General features: G+C 48.7%; 1 protein-coding gene across 1 annotated transcript in view; it reads left to right on the forward strand.

Annotated features, from left to right (window-relative positions):
* The window catches only part of LOC149434820 (copine-7-like), a 132,896-nt gene that overhangs the window by 85,938 nt on the left and 24,477 nt on the right, over positions 1–22,481 (forward strand). The window contains exons 10-12 of the mRNA XM_089663333.1: positions 905–964; positions 5,791–5,924; positions 7,236–7,290. Coding sequence (XP_089519459.1) covers positions 905–964; positions 5,791–5,924; positions 7,236–7,290 — 249 coding nt within the window. The remainder of the gene's footprint in view (positions 1–904; positions 965–5,790; positions 5,925–7,235; positions 7,291–22,481) is intronic.

Genomic DNA, 22,481 nt, shown 5'->3' on the forward strand with positions numbered 1-22,481 from the left:
TCAGACAGCATCGTACAGGAACATAAGGCAAAAGCAGTGTCAGGGTACAAGTCAAGGTAAGTTAGCAGTGGGGGAGCGAGGTACCAAATCTGAATACAGAGTCCAGCAGACAGGCCAAGGTCACAACGGGCAGACAAGAATCCAGAGACAGGTCAAAGGTCAGCATGGAAAGGCCACTAGGTCACTAGCAGGTCATGTCAACCAGAATCTAGCTGAAGATCATTCAGCAATCTGCCCATGTCACATTTCAGCTCAAAAAGGCCTTTTGGTGTCAATACCATTGCCGAGCGTGCGCATGCACCTACATCCACGTTGCCTAGCATGGGCTCTAATTTGTCCATCTATGCATCTGGCAGTGAATTTATGCTTCGGAAAATGAGTATGCACATGCACTGGTCTTCTCCTATTGGCACACACTGAACCTTCCTTTTAGCTCTTCTGCAGTGAAAATTAATAAACCCATTGACTAGGCATTCAATCACTTGATTGGCCACCATGGCGGCATCCTGGAAGAACAGCTTTCTGCAGCAAGGGGACCTTTTATCATTTTTAAGTAACATGGTAGGCAAAGCCCTGGAAGGAACCTAATGGATGATATGTCTACACAACAGATGTCTATAAAATCTATTGTGATAAAAGGACCCATTGTTTCCTCCAGGGGTTTGAGGAGCATCATCTGGTTTAGGTAGATTGTACTATTTAAAGGGTAAGTTCATCTTTCAAAAAGAATTGCCCATGCACTGCAGCATCCATCCTCAGTATATGTAGAAAAACCTTCCTTTAAGAAGCTTCAACATATGCCTCATGTAAATGTAACTCACATGGTTTCCGAAATAGGTATATGACCTACTGACCCTCCTTTGATTGCTATACCAACCATCAATTATCTTTTTCTGTAACGCAGATTCACAGAGTTTACTCCTTCCTCGATTACATCATGGGAGGCTGTCAAATCCACTTTACAGTAAGTAGCTATTACTATTTCTTCCTTCTCCACCAGCAGCCGCATCCCTTTTCATTTGGCCATCAATGCCAATGAGAAGATAAAGGTTCAAGCATTTTAGCGTCCTGCCTAAGAGCATTAATTCCATTATGCTCGCTACTACTAGTAAGAAAAATCTCTTCTGTGTCCCTCTCTGATTTAGTTTCACTTTCTTACTGGGACCTGTTTTTCCCTGTTTAGACCAAGGGCAGGTGGACCTGAAGGAGCCCACCCCTCCATAAAGGTACAGGAGCGCACTGGGCACCCAGCATGTAGCACAATGGAAGCTAGGGTGTCCAGTGCGCTCCCTCGACCAGCAAGTCAACAGGACAAAAAACGGTCCCTGCCCCCAGTCTGTAACTGGCCTTCACAGCAAGGAGCACATGGAAGGGCGACGCATGTCAAACAGCAAAAAATAAAAATTCCCGGCTCTAACTTGTCAGCCAGCCTGCAAACAAACCAAATGAACCTGTCTATGCATTAAAAACAAGGGTTTAGTTAGCACACATTTGCTCCCTCAGGTCCACCTGCCCTTGGTCTATCCATTAAATACATGTGCCTCTACCAGGGACAGACTGACCATTCAGATACTGCCCGAGGGCCTGGGGTCAGTAGGGGGCCCCATGAGATGCCCCTGGTACCTTTCATAGGCTTTTTTAGGAGTGGTTTGAGGACACAGGGGCCCCATGATCCCCTATTGCCTGGGGGCCCCATGAGTTGTCAGTCCGCCCCTGGCCTCTACTATGGGGGCTCCTAAATTTGTAGAGTTAGGAACTACAGAATACTGGGGTGCCATGACGAGGCTCTGTAGTTTACGCATGTATTTGCAAATTTGTGCTAACTAAACCTCTGTTACTGCTAGACGGGTAAATTCGGTTCGTTTGCAGGCTGGATGGCACGTTAGAGCCGGGAATTTTTCTTTTTTGTTGTTTTACTTTACAGGGAACCTATGCGGACAGACACATGGAACCTACCATAATGGAGTTTAAAGGCGCATTTACACCTATCCTGTGTCTTGATGTGTTGACTTGCGTTGTGGTACCTGTGTCTGCTCATTTCCTATGGACACACGCACAGCAAAACATAACTGACCCTTTCCAATGCACGGATTTTCACATCCATGAGTTGCGGTGTATCAATGTGGTAGGTGCATGGATGACTGAGGGGGTTCAGTTAGGAACAAATGTGATTACCCGCAGAACACATGTACAGCACGTGTCCATCACACATCTACACACACGGCCTTAGAGCTCAGCCTTCCCGGCTGTACAGCCCCTTCCATTACCAGCCTTGTGTATCCACAGTCATATCAGTGATTAGGTCTCTGCCCGCTGCAGCGTAAGCGCAGACAAACCTTGAACGGCGTCCCAGAACAGCCCACTCGGTCTTCTGATTCCCATAGCCCTGGAATATGACTCCGCTCTGTTGTCCTATCTGCACCACGCATCTCGTATCCAGAACACGACTTGGCACTGGGCACCAACCATACCCAACGGTGTGAGCTGAAATCAGAGGCAGAAGGGAGCGGGGTCGCATTAGCAATGCATTCGGTGCAAGTTGCAGGAGGACGTCTAGAAGCCAGTAATTTGAATCTTGAATGTCATGTTGTGTAGCCTGAGTAAGCTAATGCTACCGTTCGCCACATTTATAATAATACCTTGTGCAAATAATTCGGCTATATTTGGATTATAAAGGACTGCCGGCCCCTTCTGGCTTGACGTCTGCTTGGAAGAGTATTGGGTATTTCTGGAATAGGCGACACCATGAGTTCCTGGGGAAAAAATACAGTTCTATTGCACCGTGGTGTAAGTGTTCTGATATCAGTACTGTCAGAAGTGCAATAAAGTACCACCCCTTTCTGGTGTTAAACCCCGCCCATCTAGTACTGCATTTCCCTTTGTTGTATTCCTGGTCCTTATTAGAAATCCAAAAGACAAGAGGAATAGGGATCAGGCAACAATCAACATCAAACCAGAACAGGTGAAGGCCCTGGCTCGCCACCACGCGATGTACATCAATACGAAGGGTTGGACGCACACAGGAGGAATGATGAATACGTGCATATAGTTTATTGACACCAAGAGCACCAAGGACATGTACATGGATGTTAACGTGTTTCACACGATCACGTGCTTAATCATAACGAACGAATCATAACGAACCTATTAGGACATAGTTACAGTCATGGCCAAAAATCTTGCACCCCTTCCCCCCTGCATTTCTAAGAGATAACGCACCACTTCGCCCCAGAAAATTGCTGCAATGACAAATGTTTCGGCATTCTCGTGTTTATTTCTTTGGTTTGTATTGATATAACAGAAAAAAGTGGACAAACAAAAAGCCAAATCTGACACATTCCACGCAAAACTCAGAAAATGGACAAAATTATTGGCACCTTCTCAAAATTGTAAGAAATAATTGCATTCCAGGTTTGTGACGCTCCTGTAATTTGTCAATAAACTCCCCCCGTATCCCCCGTATCCATGACTAGGTGCTGACAACATAGAAATCACACCAACAACCAGGGACAATGATGAAACATGGCCTCCACCTTTCTGTTGGGTGTCTCTGTGTGCCACATGGAGCATGGAGGAGAGAAAGAGCAGCAAAGAATTGTCTAAGGATTGGAGAAGAAAAATGGTGGAAAAGCACGGACCATCTCAAGGTGACAAGTCCATCTCCAGAGATCTTCATGTTCCTGTGTCCACTGTGCGCAACATTTTCAAGAAGTTTACAGTCCATGGAACTGTAGCTGATCTCCCTGGATGTGGACGAAAGATAAAAATTGGTCAAAGTTTGCAACAAAGGATTGTTGGAATGGTGGATGAAGAACCTCTATCAACTTCCAGAGAAATCCAAGTTGACCTTCAGGCATAGGGTAGAACTGTGTCCACTCGCACTATATGTCGCCATCTGAATGAAAAGGGACACTATGGGAGGAGACCCAGGAGGACCCCACTGCTGACATAGAAATATGGGAGGAGACCCAGGAGGACCCCACTGCTGACAGAAATATGGTAGGAGACCCAGGAGGATCCCACTGCTGACACAGAAATATGGTAGGAGACCCAGGAGGACCCCACTGCTGACACAGAAATATGGTAGGAGACCCAGGAGGACCCCACAGCTGACACAGAAATATGGTAGGAGACCCAGGAGGATCTCACTGCTGACACAGAAATATGGTAGGAGACCCAGGAGGACCCCACTGCTGACACAGAAACATATTGGAAGCCAGATTGGAGTTTGCCAAAACTTACCCAAGGAAGTCAAAATCCTTTTGGGAGAATGTGCTGTGGACAGACCGAACAAAATGGGAGCTTCTTGGGAAATCCCATCATTCTACTGTTTTCAGAAAAAGCAATGAGTCCTTTAAAGAAAAGAATCCAGTCCCTCCAGTCACACATGGTGGGGGGGTCACTGATGGCTTGGGGTTGCTTTGCTCCTTCAGGCACTGCATGTCTTGACCGTGTGCATGGCATTGAGAAATCTGAAGACTACCAAAGAATTCTGGGGGGCACTGTAGGGCCCAGTGTCAGAAAGTTGGGTCTCCGTCAGAAGTCATGGGTCTTCCAGTAGGACAATGACCCAAAGCAAAAAGCCCCCAGAAATGGTGTTGGGCAAAGCGCTGGAGAGGACTGAACTGGCCAGCAATGAGTCCAGATCTCCATCCCATAGAGCTCCTGTGGAGAGATCTCAGACCAGCAGTTGGGAAAAGGAACCTTCCAATCTGAGAGACCCGGAGCAGTTGGAGGAAGAAGAGCGACCTAAAATTCCAGTAGAGAGGTGGAAGAAACTCATTGATGGTTATATTGGAAGACATTGATTTCATTTTTTTCCCTAGAGGTGTGTTACCAAATATTACATTAAGCGTGCCAATAATTTTGTCCAGCTCATTTTTGGAGTTTTGCGTGGAATGTTTCAGATTTGGCTTTCTGTTTCTCCACTTTTTTGTGTCATACCAATACAAACAAAAGAAACAAACACGAGAATGCCTTTGCAGGCATTGTAGATATATATATATAACTATTTCCAGGCACTTGTATGTAAGCCCTGATGAAGGGCGAGCATTTGAACCTCAGAAACATGTTGGCTCTTTCATTGTACTGTCCATTGAATAAAAAAACACTCTGGACTCTCACCATTGGTGTGGCGCCCTTACCGATTCTTACATATTTGTATTTCCCTCAGTACCCCCCTTCTTTTTGGGGTGCATTATGTGAGCAGCCTCACCAAAGTGCTTCAGTCTAGTCTGAATAATGAGAAGGTCATTGACGACACTGGACACTGATAGGAAATCTGGTGCCTCTTATGCATGTACACAGAAAGAAAACCCTGAAAGTTGTCCTGACTATTACCTACTCTGTCCAAAACTAAAAAGAAACAAAAACAAAAAAAACTACAAGAAAAAAGTTTTGGCTTTACAGGTACAACTTAACAATTTCTAATGAACAGGCAGCATGATCCCCAATTGCCCGGGGGCCCCATTAGTTGTCAGTCCGCCCCTGGTAGGGACTCTTTAGTTGGATGAAACCATCACACACATTAGCATGACTTAAATTCTACTGACGCATTTCACAAGAACGGCTTTTCCATATATGTGGTTTCAATACCACGTATATAGCTTTCACGTGATAGGACCCCGATTGGCTACACCCATACAATAAAGGGGAGGTCCACCTAAAAGTGATATTTCTTTTTCAGTTAAGCTTCTCCTCCCCCAATCCAAGAATCTCAAGATTTTCCTGGACATCCAGGACTGGTGGCAAGCATATCCATCTTACAGCCTTTTTGTTTCTCTCTTCCAGGTGGCCATAGACTTTACAGCCTCCAATGGGGACCCTCGGAATAGCTGCTCTCTTCATTATATTAACCCCTACCAGCCCAATGAATACCTGAAAGCATTAGTTGCTGTAGGGGAAATCTGCCAAGATTATGACAGGTAAGGAACAGTCCTTCCTCCATGTCCAGACTCTGAGTCTGATGGGGGCAACCCTGGGGTAGGAGGGGGTGGGGGGGCAGCAAAAGGCTTTAAAGCTGGGCTCCAAGCAAACAACTACAAACACGATTGTCATCCTTGAAATACAAATGGGGGAGCTGCTTTATCTGCCAAAGAATTTGTATTCATGACCAGCCAGTCCTGAGATTTATACAGCCCTGCCAGACAGCACAACCAGTTTGATGACCTGACTTTTCTGTACTTATGAAATCAAGTTCCCTTCCCACCCCCATCCCATAGTTCCCAACTGTCCCTGATTTTGAGGGACTGTCCCTCATTTGGAACATTTGAGGGACTGTCACTCCTTCCTCCTCATTTTTCAGAGGTGGGTAGGGGGTGGAACCAAGGGATGATTCTCAGAGGTGGGTAGGGGGTGGAACCAAGGGATGGTGCTTGGAGGTGGGTAGGAGGTGAAACCAAGGGACAGTGCTTAGAAGTGGGTAGGGGGTGGAACCAAGAGATGGTCCTCAGAGATTGGTAGGGGGTGAAACCAAGGGATGGTGCTCAGAGGTAGGTAGGGGGTGGAACCAAGGGATGGAGCTCAGAGATGGTTAGGGGATGGAACCAAGGGATGGTGCTCAGAGGTAGGTAGGGGGTGGAACCAAGGGATGGAGCTCAGAGATGGGTAGGGGGTGGAACTTAGGGACAGTGCTCAGAGGTGGGTAGGAGGTGAAACCAAGGGACAGTGTTTAGAGGTGGGTAGGGGATGGATCCAAGGGACAGTGCTCAGAGATGGGTAGGGGGTGGAACCAAGGGATGATGCTCAGAGACGGGTAGGGGGTGGAACCAAGGGACAGTGCTTAGAGGTGGGTAGGGGGTGGAACCAAGGGACAGTGCTCAGAGATGGGTAGGGGGTGGAACCAAGGGATGGTGTTCAGAGGTGGGTAGGGGGTGGAACCAAGGGACAGTGCTCAGAGATGGGTAGGGGGTGGAACCAAGGGATGGTGCTCAGAGGTGGGTAGGGGGTGGAACCAAGGGATGGTGCTCAGAGATGGGTAGGGGGTGGAACCAAGGGATGGTGCTCAGAGGTGGGTAGGGGGTGGAACCAAGGGATGGTGCTCAGAGATGGGTAGGGGGCAGAGACAAGGGTGACTCAGAGGGGGGGAGTACATGTACCTATTCTCTAAGAGATGAAGCCCTGGTTGAAACCATTTCTCAGTAGTGTTTAGGAGCCACATTTAATAGTCATCTGTTTTTGTATAGAGAACCTGTAAGTTGTACTGTTCACTCATTTTAGTTGTTCTTTCTGTTTAGTGATAAGAGATTTTCTGCTCTGGGATTTGGCGCGCGCATTCCTCCAAAATACGAGGTAAGAGAATGATTTGTCTTACAACATACCTGTGCTTTGTAATACTGATACACGTGGTGTCAAAGTGGACTTCCAGGCACATATGTAATCCACTTACTGGTACAGCAGCCCTTTAGGTCTAAACCCCCTGATTTTGGGTGCATTAAATCCGGGTATAAAATCTTCTCCAATGGTGCCTGTCCACCTTGCATACATGGGAGGAACATTCATTGTCTTGGCCATCACTGCCGTGCCATATCCATGCCATCTTGTTTTTCTGAAACCGGATGACAGATGGCATAGCGATATAATTGGGTCTTGCAGAGGATGTGGGTAGGAAGGGTTGGATCCAACATTCGATTCCATAAACCGAGGAAAGGTCTATGGTGGGTAAAAGGTCCACTCTTGTTTGAGTTCCTGGGTGTGCATACAGCTTGTCATGGAGACCTATAGACCAGACAAATACCAGGTTGATGGCCCTCCAAGTTCTCAAAGTAAATACACTCACCAGCGGACTAACCATTTGGAAACCTGGGGACTGCCCGAGGGCCCGAGGTCAGTAGGGGGCCCCATGAGATGCCCCTGGTACCTTAGGCTTTTTTGATTTTGGGCTCACCAGCCACTTTATTAGGTCCATCTGTTCAATTGATTATTTAAGCACTAACCTTAACCTCTTCGAAGCCAAGCCCAGTGTCTTCCTTCCTTGTGCAGGAGGCTTACACCCTCCAGCAGCATGTAGCCTCCTCAGATTCCATGGCACAGCCTCACCAGGACCCCAGGACCTCAGTCGGCGGCGCCACCTTTGAAAGTTGGTTTCGTAGGCAAGCGCCTTGTTTGCCTTGTGGTAAATATGCCACTGGGCGAAGACAAGGGGGGTGCCACCTGTGCAGGAGAGGTGCAAGGGCCACATAAAATGGCCTGTCAGGCTGTATTTGGCCCACGGGCCTTGTGTTTGAAACCTCCAAATTAAGTCTTTTTGGGTATGTCTGTATTGAGGGATGATAATCCCCACTTTTCTTTGTGTTCACAGTTATACTTTTGTCCTTTTTGCACATTGTTTCTGGATTATGACTGCTGGTAAAGACCCACCTACAGCCCTCAATGGACGCATTGCTACTCTTGTGATGTTAGGTTACGTTGGGTGGTACGTTGGGGGTGGGGAGCGCATGCTGTTTGGACGTGTTGTGGTAACTTTGGGAATACCAGGTAAAACTCCGGACACGAGGAAAACAAACCTTTTATTTAACCAACGCTGGTTGAGGCTTAGCAGGGACTAGTGTCTGCAAAGCGAAGTGCCTTCAAAAGCCTCTTAGATGATGTATATACTAGGTGAGAAGGGAATCTCTCTACCGAGGTTACGTGCCGACTATGTCATTCCCACTTGGCGGTGGGGTCACTCCGATATTGAGGGGTCTCGAGTATAGAGCCAATCACCACACGTATAAATGATGTATATACCAACAATTACGTCACAATGCATGTATTTCCTCTTTCACTTTCTGTACATTCAAAAGACTTTCTAAACTGTGCAGTATATGGCCTTGAGTACCAGCTACAGATAAGAATCCCAGCTTCAGATTGGAACACATTACTTCACAGGAAATAAGGGAGGGGGAAGTGAGCTGATGACCTTGCGAACAGAGGCTGTTAGAGATGTTAAAGTTTAAAGGGGAACTCTGCAATATTTGGGTGCTGCCACAGCCGTACTTAATAAAGTTATCTAATAAGTGCTGCGGTTATCTATAGACCAATACTGCATGCCGGAACGCTGGGTAACAGGCAGGTTTGATGAGTTCTGGTAATGGTGTGTCAGCGGACATTAGAGAACCCGGAGCAGCTCGGCCTGCATACGTTGTGGGTCAATCATTTACATAATGTGATGAATTTTTTAATCTTCCACCTAAATTCCCGCTTGTATCTGGAGCACATTAGTGGCCATTCCCTGCCCTGATCATTCCTCTGTATCTTATGTATCCCGCATTTATAAAAGAAGGACAGACTGATGGATGGGGAGCAGTGAAGACGGGCCGCAATTAAAAAGTCATTTCAGTCAATGAATAAATGATCTCAGGAAAATGCTGATCTATGCAGGAATAAATGCAACTGCGCCAAAGTAAAGGATCGCTTTGTGGGGATATCGAGTCTGCGCTGTGATGGAGGAAGGCTGCTAGCAGAGACAATTGATACACAGACTCTACACAACCAAAGACTGTAAACATTTGCAGCACCAAAGAATGAATAAAGTGCCAAAAAGTTACAATATAAAGTAAATCATAACAGAAGAAACTCAACAATAATCCAATAGAGCAGTGGTCTCCAAACTGCGGCCCAGGGGCCGTATGTGGCCCTTCACTAGCCTCGATCTGACCCCTGGGGCGTGATTTCATCAACTGACATTAATGATGGGAGACTATTCCTCCTGCTGACACCATGAATGTCACTATTCCTCCTGCTGACACCATCAATGTCACTATTCCCCCCGCTGACACCATCAATGGCACTATTCCTCCCTCTGACACCATCAATGGCACTATTCCTCTCGCTGACACCATCAATGGCACTATTCCTCCTGCTGACACCATCAATGGCACTATTCCTCCCGCTGACACCATCAATGGCACTATTCCTCCCGCTGACACCATCAATGTCACTATTCCTCCATCTGACACCATCAATGTCACTATTCCTCCCACTGACACCATCAATGGCACTATTCCTCCCTCTGACACCATCAATGTCACTATTCCTCCCTCTGACACCATCAATGGCACTATTCCTCTCGCTGACACCATCAATGGCACTATTCCTCCCTCTGACACCATCAATGTCACTATTCCTCCCACTGACACCATCAATGTCACTATTCCTCCCGCTGATGCCATCAATGTCACTATTCCTCCCGCTGATGCCATCAATGGCACTTTTCTTTCATTCAGGCCAGGGGTCTCCAAACTATGGCCCTTGGGCCACATCCGGCCCACTACATGCCGCCTCTGTGATGTGATGGGAGGACCTCTGATGTGAAGAGGGGCTCTAATGTGATGGGGGCCTATGATGTGCAGGTGGGCTCTAGTGTAAAGGGGGGGCGATGGATGAGAATGTGATGGGAGAATCTGATATGAAAGGGGGACACTGATGTGAAGGGGGGGGACTCTTATATGATTGGGCTTCTAATATGAAAGGGAAGACTCTAATGTAAAGGGAGGGCTGGTGGATGAGAGGGCTCTGATGTGAAAGGAGGACTCTGAGGTAAGCAGGGGACTCTGATGTAATGGGGGGGGGGGGTGATGGACAAGGGGCTCTAATGTGATGGGAGAATCTGATATGAAAGGGGGACACTGATGTAAACGGGGGGACTCTGATATGATGGAGCTTCTAATGTGAAAGGGGGCCTCTGATGTGAAGGGGGGGACTCTGATATGATGGGGGGGGGGGGCTTCTGACGTGTGAAGGAAGATTATAATGTGAAAAGGGGGATGCTGATGTAAAGGGAGAGTTGATGGAAGGGGGAGGGACTCTGATGGGAAAGTGGGGCTCTAATGTGAAAGGAGGTCTCTAATGTGAAGGGGGGGGGGGCTCTGATGTGAAAGGAGGACTCTGATTTGAAGGGGGGGGCTCTAATGTGAAAGGGGCCTCTTATTGGAAGGGGGTAGGGGAGTCTGATGTAAAGGGAAACCCTGTTGTGAATTGGGAGCCCTGACTTTGAAGGGGGCTTCTGATGTGAAAAAGGGTGCTGGTGTAAGGGGGGGGGGGGGCTCTGATGTAATGGGGGAGCTTTCTGATATGAAAAGTGTAGACTGATGTGAGGGGGGCTTCTGATGGATGTGAAAGGGGGGCCCTGATATAATGGGGGGGCTTTTGATATGAAAGGGGTAGTCTGATGTGAAAGAGAGGCTATAATGTAATGGGGGTGGCTTCTGATGTGAAAGGAGGACTCTGATGTGAAGGGGAAAGGGGGGGGGGCTCTGATGTGAAAGGGGCCTCTGATGGGAAGGGGTATGGGACTCTGTTGTGAATTGGGGGCCCTGATGTAAGGGGGGGTCCGATATAATGGGGGAGCCTTCTGATATGAAAGGTGTAGTCTGATGGGGGGACTGTAATGTAACGGGGGAGGCTTCTGATGTGAAAGGGGGACTCCGATGTGACGTTACTTCTGGGAACATGCTTGTTCATTCCATTAGATTTGAATCGTTCATTTCTAAAATCGATGTTTTCAGCCCAAGTTGTAACGTACATTGTGGCCCCTCCCACTGCGGAGACTGAGGACCCCGGATTTCCATTCAGATTCAGCAGGACTTTCGCAGTGTCTTCGGGAAGGTGTACAGATTATTTGCTGTGCAGCGTCTCTCCTTCCAGGAGTCTACATTCCGGCCAATCGGGGGGGGGGGGGGGGGGGCGGGGATATGATCGCTTTCATCGATCTCAGTGTGAATGGTAACGTTTTGCCATATTTGGTATGTCGAGCGATAGGCGAGGGTCTGTACTGCGCCACGCTCTGTATATCGCCCCCCCCTCCTCTCTACATCTGAAGGTTCAATCTCCGGCCCCCAATAATTAGCAGCACAAGGAAGATCCGTGTTCCTCGGCCCCCCCACTGATGTTCCGAGTGTTTGGCCAATTTCGGGACGAGAACGATGAATAATGTACATGGATCTCTTTCATCCTTCGTGGCAATCAGACTTTTCTCTCAATTAAGTGCTGATCCTGCAAATCAAACAGGAAATGTTTCCTTTGAAAAGCGTCTTTGAAGGTTCTTCCCGTTTATGTCGCTGCGTTCCTAATGGGAACATGTTGTCCTGATGGGCCGACTCTCAGAATTAGGCCTTGCCAGCACCTGAGAGACGTCAAGTGGTGGTCCTGCCGGTGGAAGACGCACAGGACTTGGTGATGGCAGAAGTTTCTGGGTGCAAAGTCTGGCTCAATGTCCACTCACCGACCACTTTATGAGGTCCACCTTGCTAGTCCCGGGTTGGACCCCCTTTTCCTTCATTCTTCGTGGCATAGATCCAACAAGGTGTTGGGAACGTTCCTCAGAGAATTTGGTCCTTATTAACATGATGGCATCACGCAGATTTATTGGCTGCACATCCATGATGGGAATCTCCAGTTCCACCACATCCTAAAGGGGCTCTATTGGATGGAGATCTGGTGACTGTGGAGGCCATTGGAGTCCAGTGACCTCATTGTCATGTTCCAGAAACCTGTTGGAGATGATTTGAGCTTTGTGACATGGAGCATTATCCTGCTGGAAGGAGCCATCAGAAGATGGGGACACTGGAGGCATAGAGGGGTGGACATGGTCAGCAACAATACTCAGGTAGGCCTTGGGGTTTAAACGATGCTCAACTGGTGCTAAGGGGCCCAAAGTGTGCCAAGAAAATCCCCCCCACACCATGACACCACTACCACCAGCCTGAACCATTGATACAAGGCAGGATGGATCCTCCACACCATGACACCACCACCACCAGCCTGAACCGTTGATACAAGGCAGGATGGATCCACCACACCATGACACCACCAGCCTGAACCATTGATACAAGGCAGGATGGGTCCACCACACCATGACACCACCAGCCTGAACTGTTGATACAAGGCAGGATGGATCCTCCACACCATGACACCACCACCAGCCTGAACCATTGATACAAGGCAGGATGGATCCACCACACCATGACACCACCAGCCTGAACCATTGATACAAGGCAGGATGGGTCCATGCCACAGTCACCAGGTTTAAATGATGCTCAAATGGTACGAAGGGGCCCAAAGTGTGCCAAAAAATGTACCACTACCCCTAAAGGGTTGCTGGTGAATTGGGTCTCCCTATAGTCCTGCACATCCAATCAATCTGTATTCTCCACATAAACTTGTGTTCCAAGTCAGAAATCAGTCCTTGAGCTGTTGTTTTGGTTTTTTGAGGAGATTTAACTGGGTTAGGGTCAGGGGTGTATAGGACGCCCAAGGGAACCGATAACTGAGGACAAATTTCCTGAACTATTCACAAGTTTCTTCTTCTGCAACACTAGTCGTACCACCCCAGAGCCTAGATGAATTCCTCTTCACCCAGCAGTCTGGAGACTTTTCCTGAGCAGGGGATCCGGTTCCTGTCCCTTTAAATGAGGTGAACAGTCACTAGTAGGTGGCTAATTTGGTTACCCACCAGAGCGGTCCTTCCTCTATCCGCCCAGGGGGTGTAGGTGACCTCACTCAGATCGCATGCAGGTTGGCTGCTGCTACCAGGCTTATCAGCTGGGCTGTTCCATCCCTGCCATACAGGTGGTCCTCACTCAGGGGGAGAGTGAGTTCCAAGTTGTCTGCCTCTCCATCTCCAGGCTTGTAGACAGACACAAGCCCCATCCTGCTAGGCCTCCTGGCAGCCTTCCTCACATCTTCCTTCTCCTTCTTCCACCTGATGGCTCCTCACACTCCTGCTACTGAGCAGGCTCTTACACTTTGAAGGGAGTCCCAGCCCCTTGCCAAGCCTTCTGTTGGGGATTGGCTGAGGTCTCTCAAGAGTGCAGCCAACCAATCCTTAGATCCACCTACTGCCTCCAAGGCCCTCCTCTGAAAGCTTCAGAACCGGGGGAAATTCCAGAGGGGCTGGCCTGCAGAGTCTCTCAGCCCTGACCACAATTTGACCCCTCTTTGCCTATTACACCTGAGCTGCTAACTGGCTCCTGTCTAACCATTAGGATCCAGCCAGGCCATGGGAGGAATGTAACTGACAGGAACTAAACCTTTAGGCTCGGTTCACATTACTTGAGCTGAATGTTGTACGAATTACGGTGCGACTTTGTCAGGTGACTTCCTGGCCATTTGATGCAACGTGCGTATGATTTTGATGCGACTTGACTTTCCCTGGGTAATCTTCCTGTAATGTCAGATCCAAATCACATCAATATAGACGAGGATCCGCCTTTGAGGCGACTTCCATTAAAGTCAGATAGAAGTCACCTTGAGGTTCGGTTCACACTGCCATGTGAGACCCCCCAAGTCGCATGACGTGTGACATCCCATGTCAGTCAATGAGAGCCGTCTTAATCAGCACTCCTGAAGTCACTCCAACTGTAGAAAAGGTTCCTGAGCTACTTCAAGGCGACTTCTATCCGACTTGTGCCCATAGACTTTAATGGAAGCTGCCTCCAAGTCGGATGTCCCTTAACTATAAATTCCCCCTCCTCCCAATACAAATACCCCCCTGCTGAAATTCCCCCTCTCTGCACAAATCTTTGCCCACCAGCTCAAATCCTTCTCCCAGCACAAATCCCCCCCTCAAAAAAAAATTCTCCCTCCTAGCACAAATCCTCTACTCTTCAAAATTTCCTACTCCTAGTATAAATCCCCCCCCAATTTCCCCTTTTAGTACAAATATCCCCCAATCATCCCGAGCAGCACAAATCCCCACCCCCAAAGATTCCCCTCCTAGCACAAATCCCCTCCCTCCACCTTACCATCTTTTTTAGCACAAATTCCCCCTCCCCCAGCACAAATCATCCCCCCTCCCAACACAAATCCCCCCAAATCACCACTTGTAGCACACCTCCCAAAATGTCCCCTTCTTGAGAAATTTACACCCCCTGCCTCCCCCCAAATTCCTTCTCCCAACACAAATTCCCGCCCCCCAAAGATTCTCCTCCTAGCACAAATCCCCTCCCCCAACCTTATCACCTTTTTTTTTAGCACAAACCCCCCAATGCCCCCCCCAGCACAAATCCTCCCCCCCTCCCAACACAAATTCCCCCAAATCACTACTCCTAGCACACCTCCCAAAATGTCCGCTTCTTGAGCAATTTACACCCCCTGCTTCCCCCCAAATTCCCTCTCCCAACACAAATCCCCGCCCCCAAAAAATTCCCTATCTAGCACAAATCCCCTCCCCCAACCTTATCACCTTTTTTTAGCACAAACCCCCCAAATGCCCCCCCCAGCACAAATCCCCCCCCCCTCCCAACACAAATACCCCAAATCACTACTCCTAGCACACCTCCCAAAGTTTCTTCTCCTAGAACAATTGACACCCACTGCCTCCCCCAAATCACCCCCTCAGAACAAATCATCTCCCCTCCCAACACAAATCCCCCCAAATCACAGCTCCTAGCACACCTCCCAAAGTTTCTTCTCCTAGAACAACTGACACCCCCTGCCTCCCTCAAATCCCCCCCCCAGCACAAATCATCCCCCCTCCAAACACAAATCCCCCCAAATCACCTCCCAAAATGTCTCCTTCTTGAGCAATTTACACCCCCTGCCTCCCCCCAAATTCCCTCTGCCAACACAAATCCCCTCCCCCCAATCCCCTCATGGTGCTCCCCACCTCACCTGATACCACGGTGCCCAGGGCAGCTGCCCCTCCTGCCCACCTCTTGGAAATGAGGGTCATTTTCTTTAATGGAGACTCAGATTAAAACCAAAACTGCCGGGGTTCTGAGCCTCCCCCACTCTCTCCATGACTAGAAGAAATGTATTTGGTTTGACATAATGCAGAATATATGACTCCGAGAGTAGCTTAGTATATACTATGGATAGGTCTGACGGGGGAGGGAACAGACGCAACATTTTGGAGGGGGTCAGCTCCTGGAGTTCCTTCTTACTGTCTCCTTAGGTGTTAATTGGCTTATTAAGGGATTTGAAGAACTTTTCATTTGAGAACAATGTTAGGCAGGAATACGTCCACCAATGTGCGTTGTATGGTGACTGAGCCCCTCGCCGTGCGGCTTTACTGTGCTTCAGCAACCGCGCTAAAATGATAAATGATAAACATTAGAATGAATTATAGTTGAACCCTAATTTTGCTTTCATCCCGACTCTTCCAGAGTTGGGTTTAATTAATTGCATCAATTAGGTGCGGATAATTACGGCGGCTGCAATTATCCTTCATGCGATTGCACAAATAAAAAGCGCCCACAAAATTCATCTGAAAGGATTGAGTTACTTAAAGGGCCACGAAAACATGAGCTGAATCGCATGAGAAGCCAGCCATAGACACACTCTACACTCGGCACAACGCAGTCAGGTAAGTACCGTTCTCCGGGCCACCGCCAAACCCAGACACGACCATCAGATTGCTAGATGGAGAAGAGTGATTGGTCACTCCAGGGAACACGTCTCCACTGCTCTATGGGGTTGAGGTCAGGACTCTGTGCAGGACAGTCAAGTTCCTCCACCCCAAACTGGCTCCTCCATGTCTTTATGGACCTTGCTTTGTGCACTGGTGGGCAGTCATGTTGGAACAGGAAGGGGCCATCCCATGAAATTGTTCAAAATGTCACCTTAAGAGTCCCCTTCACTGGAACTAGGGGGCCAAGCCCAACCCCTGAAAAACACCCCCACCATAATCCCCCCTCCACCAAAGTTTACACTTGGCACAATGCAGTCAGGCAAGTACCGTTCTCCTGGCCACCGCCAAACCCAGACATGTCCATCGGATTGCCAGACAGAGAAGCGTGATTGGTCACTCCAGAGAACACATCTCCACTGCTCTAGAGTCCAGTGGTGGCGTGCTTTACACCACGGGATTCGAACACCTGAATCACATGATATGGAGGGGATTGGAACACCTGAATCACATAATTTGGAGGGTGGGAACAATACTTGGGGCAATATAGTGTATATGTATATACAGTCACAGAATAAAGGAATTCTAAAACATTGACAGATTGCTGACTGCACACATATTCCGTGATACATATACTGGACATTACACATGAAAGTGAAATAATCCATAGATTGGTTCTACAATCTGATTGGTTCTACAATCTGATTGGTTCTATGATACAGGCCGTGTTATTGATGGAACCCGGAGCATCTCTTCTTCCAGAATCGCTACACTGGCTGACGCAAGATCTAATTAATGATTGAGGATTTTCTGTCGGCAATCATTTCATATTCTGCAGAGTTTTGCGATCTCTTATTGCTGATTTAGCAGAATGGAGACACATTGGTGCGGCTACAGAGAAACAGAACCCAAATGTGATCCTATATTCAGCCCCTAAAGCTGAAGTTATATTTTGCCTTCCCTGGTTCCTTCCACCCCCCCCCCCCCCCGACTAATGAAATGTTTATTGGTTAACTCCAAATAGCAAAAAAATGAATACAGTATATACAATGGCTGCACAAGTCACATTGTAATTGAATGTTATTAAAAATGATCTTTCCTTTTCAGTCTGCAGTCGCTGTCATTTTCTGTAAAATGCAATATGGCCGCCTGGAGGCGTTCTATACACAGATGGTATACAGACCCCCCCCCCCCAGAAGTCTGCACTAAGTCAGATTTTGGGCATCCTCTGCAACCAAAATGTCATTTTTGGTGAGATACTCCCACAGTGAAACCACATCTAAAGGGATGCAGACCCCGCCACTTTCCTCATTGGAGCCCTGCAGGTGCAGCAGCTGATTGATCATTATAAAGTTCCTCCCATTCACATTCACTCTGCACAGGACACAGAGATACAAACAGATATTTCTTCAGAGTAACAAAAGGTTGGAGTTTGCTACAAAGTACGTTAAAATCCCTGCACTGTGCATAGATCACCCGGGGGGAGGGTTTTTTTCAGTAAAAAGTGGAGTTACTCTTTAAATTAAATCTTTCCATTTCTATTGCATAGCTTATTTTAGGCTCAGTGATGTCATCATTGGGTCTCTGCGCTTCACTCTGCAATACGAGAGGATTAAGGCTGGTGGGAGGGACCGGCAGAAGTCTGTTTAGGAGCGCTCTGCTCTGATGCAAGTAGTGGGCTGGCACATGGGTGGCGCTATGCAAATATTTTATATTTTTATTTCTGGCTGGTGTTTTGCTTCAGGTGAACCTGTTGGCGTGCCCCGCATGGGCAAAGCTTCTTAGGGCCCCTTCACGTTGGTGCGCATTTGCCGCGCTAAAACACACCTTTCCAGTGCGAGGCATGAAAATGATTCCTCTTTAAATCCTATGTAACTGTTCACATTGCTGCACCGTGTGCACCTCGCACTGATTTCCATAGGAAAAGCACCAAAACCGTATAAAAAAAATGCACCCTCAGTGCTTTTTTGGTGCGTTTTTTGAGTGACATGTTCAAGTTTCACAGGTGCATGGAGGCAGCCAGGAATCTAGAAAATGCACAAAAAATGCACCAATGTGAAAGGGACTTAAAGGTGAACCAGCGGGGCTTTCTGATTTTAGCACATCTGCAGTGTTTCCTGGTTAGCATTTCACCACCTGGTAAAATCAGGACGTTTTTTCTCAGAGAACAAGTGCAGGAACTCCCCTTTTTTAAGTCACCTCAGGTCTCCTCCCCCTACCCACCCCTGGGCATTGTCCCTTGGTTCCACCCCCTACCCACCTCTGAGAATCGTTCCTTGGTTCCACCACCCACCTCTGAGCACCGTTCCTTGGTTCCACCCTCTACACACCTCTGAGCACCGTTCTATGGTTCCACCCCCTACCCACCTCTGAGCACCGTTCCTTGGTTCCACCCCCTACCCACCCCTAAGCACTGTCCCTTGGTTCCACCCCTTACCCACCTCTGAGAACCGTTCCTTGGTTCCACCGCCTACCCACCTCTGAGCACCGTTCCTTAGTTCCACCCCCTACCCATCTCTGAGCACCGTTCCTTGGTTCCACCCCCTACCCACCTCTGAGTACTGTCCCAAGGTTCAACCCCCTACTCACCTCTAAGCACCGTCCCTTGGTTGCACCTCCTACCAACCTCTGAACACCATTACTTGGTTCCACCCCCTACCCACCTCTGAGCACCATCCCTTGGTTCCACCCCCTACCCACCTCTGAGCACCATCCCTTGGTTCCACCCCCTACCCACCTCTAAGCACAGTCCCTTGTTCTAACCCCTACCTACCTCTAAGCACCGTCCCTTTTTCCACTCCCTACCCACCTCTAACCACTGTCCCTTGGTTCCGGTTCCACCCCTACCCACCTCTGAGCACCGTCCCTTGGTTCCACCCCCTACCCACCTCTGAGCACTGTCCCTTGGTTCCACCCCCTACCCACCTCTGAGCACTGTCCCTTGGTTCCACCCCTTACCCACCTCTGAGCACTGTCCCTTGGTTCCACCCCCTACCCACCTCTAAGAACCATCCCTTGTTCCACTCCTGACCCGCCTCTAAACACTGTTCCTTGGTTCCACCCCCTACCCACCTCTGAGCACTGTCCCTTGGTTCCACCCCCTACCCACCTCTGAGCGCTGTCCCTTGGTTCTACCCCCTACCCACCTCTGAGCACTGTCCCTTGGTTCCACCCCTTACCCACCTCTGAGCACTGTCCCTTGGTTCCACCCCCTACCCACCTCTAAGAACCATCCCTTGTTCCACTCCTGACCCGCCTCTAAACACTGTTCCTTGGTTCCACCCCCTACCCACCTCTGAGCACTGTCCCTTGGTTCCACCCCCTACCCACCTCTGAGCGCTGTCCCTTGGTTCTACCCCCTACCCACCTCTGAGCGCTGTCCCTTGGTTCTACCCCCTACCCACCTCTGAGCACTGTCCCTTGGTTCCACCCCTTACCCACCTCTGAGCACTGTCCCTTGGTTCCACCCCCTACCCACCTAACAGTAAAGGCTCTTTTTGAGAACACAGAACCAAGTATAATTTTGTGGTGCTAAGCAACAAGAAGAAAAACAACAAGATAGATCCCCTGCAGATAGCAACAATAGAAGCCCCCCAGCAACAATAGACCCTCCCCCCACCTCCCCAAACAACAATGGACCCAGCAACAAATACCAACCCAGCAACAATAAACCCATCTCAGCAATGACACACCCCCAGCAGCAACAACAGATCTCCCAGCGGCCAGCATTGAACTCTCCCTGAACATCAGATCCCTACCAGCAACAATTGCCCCTCCCCAGCAACATGAGGCCCCTTTCCTGCAGGAACAATAGAGCTCCCACCAGCAGTAACAGACCCCCCTCGCAGCAACAATAGACCCTCAAGCAAAAATAGCTCCCCTCTAACTATAATAGACCCTCCCAGCAGCCAGCATCAATAGACCCTCCATCACACCCCAGCACCCCTTGCCATTACATACACTCAGTGCTGGAGGTGCCAGAACTGTGTTCCTCCGCGTTCCCCCCGCGTTCCTCCGCGTTCCCTGGGTGAAGTACACAATGCGAGTATTTCTCACTTTTCCCAGCAGCTCCAATCTCTATACCAAGACTTCAATCAATAAATGCTTTTGAGATGAGCTGATTTATAGCGGGGGTTGTAGAGATGAGTGCGGAGCTTTGTGGAGGGGGGTTCTTATCCCGGGGACCATGCTGGTTACAAGCAATCACCTCCATCGATCTAAAGCCAGTTTATTACCAGCAGAGAAGGGGGCGCTGGACTCCCCCAGGGCTGGATGCAACCCTTTGCTTGATTTTATCTGGCTCTTGGGGAATTATTCCCCCCACTGCCAGCAACAATGGGCCAACAGTGGGGCATAGTTCCTGCCGCTGACACCAACAATGGGACACTATTCCTCTCACTGACACCAATGATGGGGCAGTGTTTCTACCACTGACACCAGTGAGGAGGAACTATTCCTCTTGTTGACATCAGTGATGGGGCACTATTCCTCCCACTGACACCAATGATGGGGCACTATTCCTCTCACTGACACCAATGATGGGGCACTATTTCTACCGCTGACACCAGTGAGGAGGAACTATTCCTCTTGCTTGACATCAGTGTTGAGGCACTATTCTTCCCACTGACAGCAATGATGGGAAATTGTTCCTCTCACTGCCAACAATGTTGAGGCACTATTCCTCCCACTGACACCGACACCAATGATGGGACACTATTCCTCCCACTGACACCAATGTTAGGGTACTATCCCTCCCACTGACACCAATGATGGGGCACTATTCCTCCCACTGCCAGCAATAATGGGGCACTATTATTTCCACTGACACCAATGATGGGGCACTATTCCTCTAATTGACACCAGTGATGGGGCACTATTTCTCCCATTGACACCAATGTTGAGGCACTATTCTTACCACTGACACCAATGATGGGGCATTATCCTTCCCACTAACACCAATGATGGGGCACTATTCCTCCTCCTAGTATCAAAGATGGGGCATTGTCTACTGCCACTGACACCAGGACATTTTCTATTCCCGTTGACCACAGTCGGCCCCCCTAAAGTTTGAATGACATTAAACTGGCCCTTTGTTCAGAAAGTTTGGAGACCCATAGTATAGGTATTGGGGAATCATGTTCCCTCCCGAGATCATGGTGGTGTTGTAACCTGCCTGGGCTCCAGATCTCCTGCTATTGCTGGCTATGGCAGGTGGATTGTATTGGAGGACAAGACTGCATGTCATCCTTTGGCTAAAGGTCAGAAAGTCCCTACCCTCTTTGCAATCCATCATGTCTTTGAGTTCCACCACTTTTTCGGCATCACCAGTTCTTGTAATGTCTGTGGGAATTTATTTGCTCATTCAACCAAAAGAGCATCTGTGAGGTCAGGTACTGATGTTGGACAAAAAACCTGGCTTGTGATTGGCATTCTGATTCACTCTATTGGTCTTCAGTAGGGTTGAGGTCAGGGCTCTGTGCAGGACACTTGAGTTCCTCCACACCAAACTGGCCAAACCAGGTCTTTATGGAGTTGGCTTTGTACACAGGGGACAGTCATGCTGGAAGAGAAAAGGGTTTTCACCAAACTGTTACCACAAAGTTGGAAGAGGACAATTGTCTACAATGTTTTTGAATGATGGAGTATTAGCAGGACCCCTCAGGTACCAATTTTGGATGAGAAGACCTGGTACACATGCTGAGCCTCAAATTGGGCACCAGGAAAAAAGGCCTGGCACAACTGGTGTTCCAGTTTATTCCAAAGGTGTTCAGTAGGGTTGAGGTCAGGGCTCTGTGCAGGAAACGCGAGTTCCTCCAGGACCTCAAACCTATTGCGCACCTTTGGGCTAAGAAGACTTAACCTGAAAAGCATTTGATAGGGTTAAGGGCAGGTACTGATGAGAAGACCTTATACCAAAGGGCTTCCAAAAGTAGGGTTGAGGTCAGGGCTCTGCACAGGACACTTGAATTCCACACTAAACTGGTCAAACCATGTCTTTATGGAGCTGGCTTTGTACACAGGGGACAGTCATGGTGGAACAGAAAAGAACCTTCGCCAAACTGTTACCACAAGGTTGGATGTGCACAATTGCCTACAATGTCTTTGTATGATTACCAGGACCCTACAAGTATTGATGTTGGATAAGAAGACCTAA

The sequence above is a fragment of the Staurois parvus genome, unplaced genomic scaffold (assembly GCF_062004578.1).
Source record: "Staurois parvus isolate SC_StPar_1 unplaced genomic scaffold, SC_StPar_1.0 ptg001667l, whole genome shotgun sequence".
NCBI lineage: Eukaryota > Metazoa > Chordata > Amphibia > Anura > Ranidae > Staurois > Staurois parvus.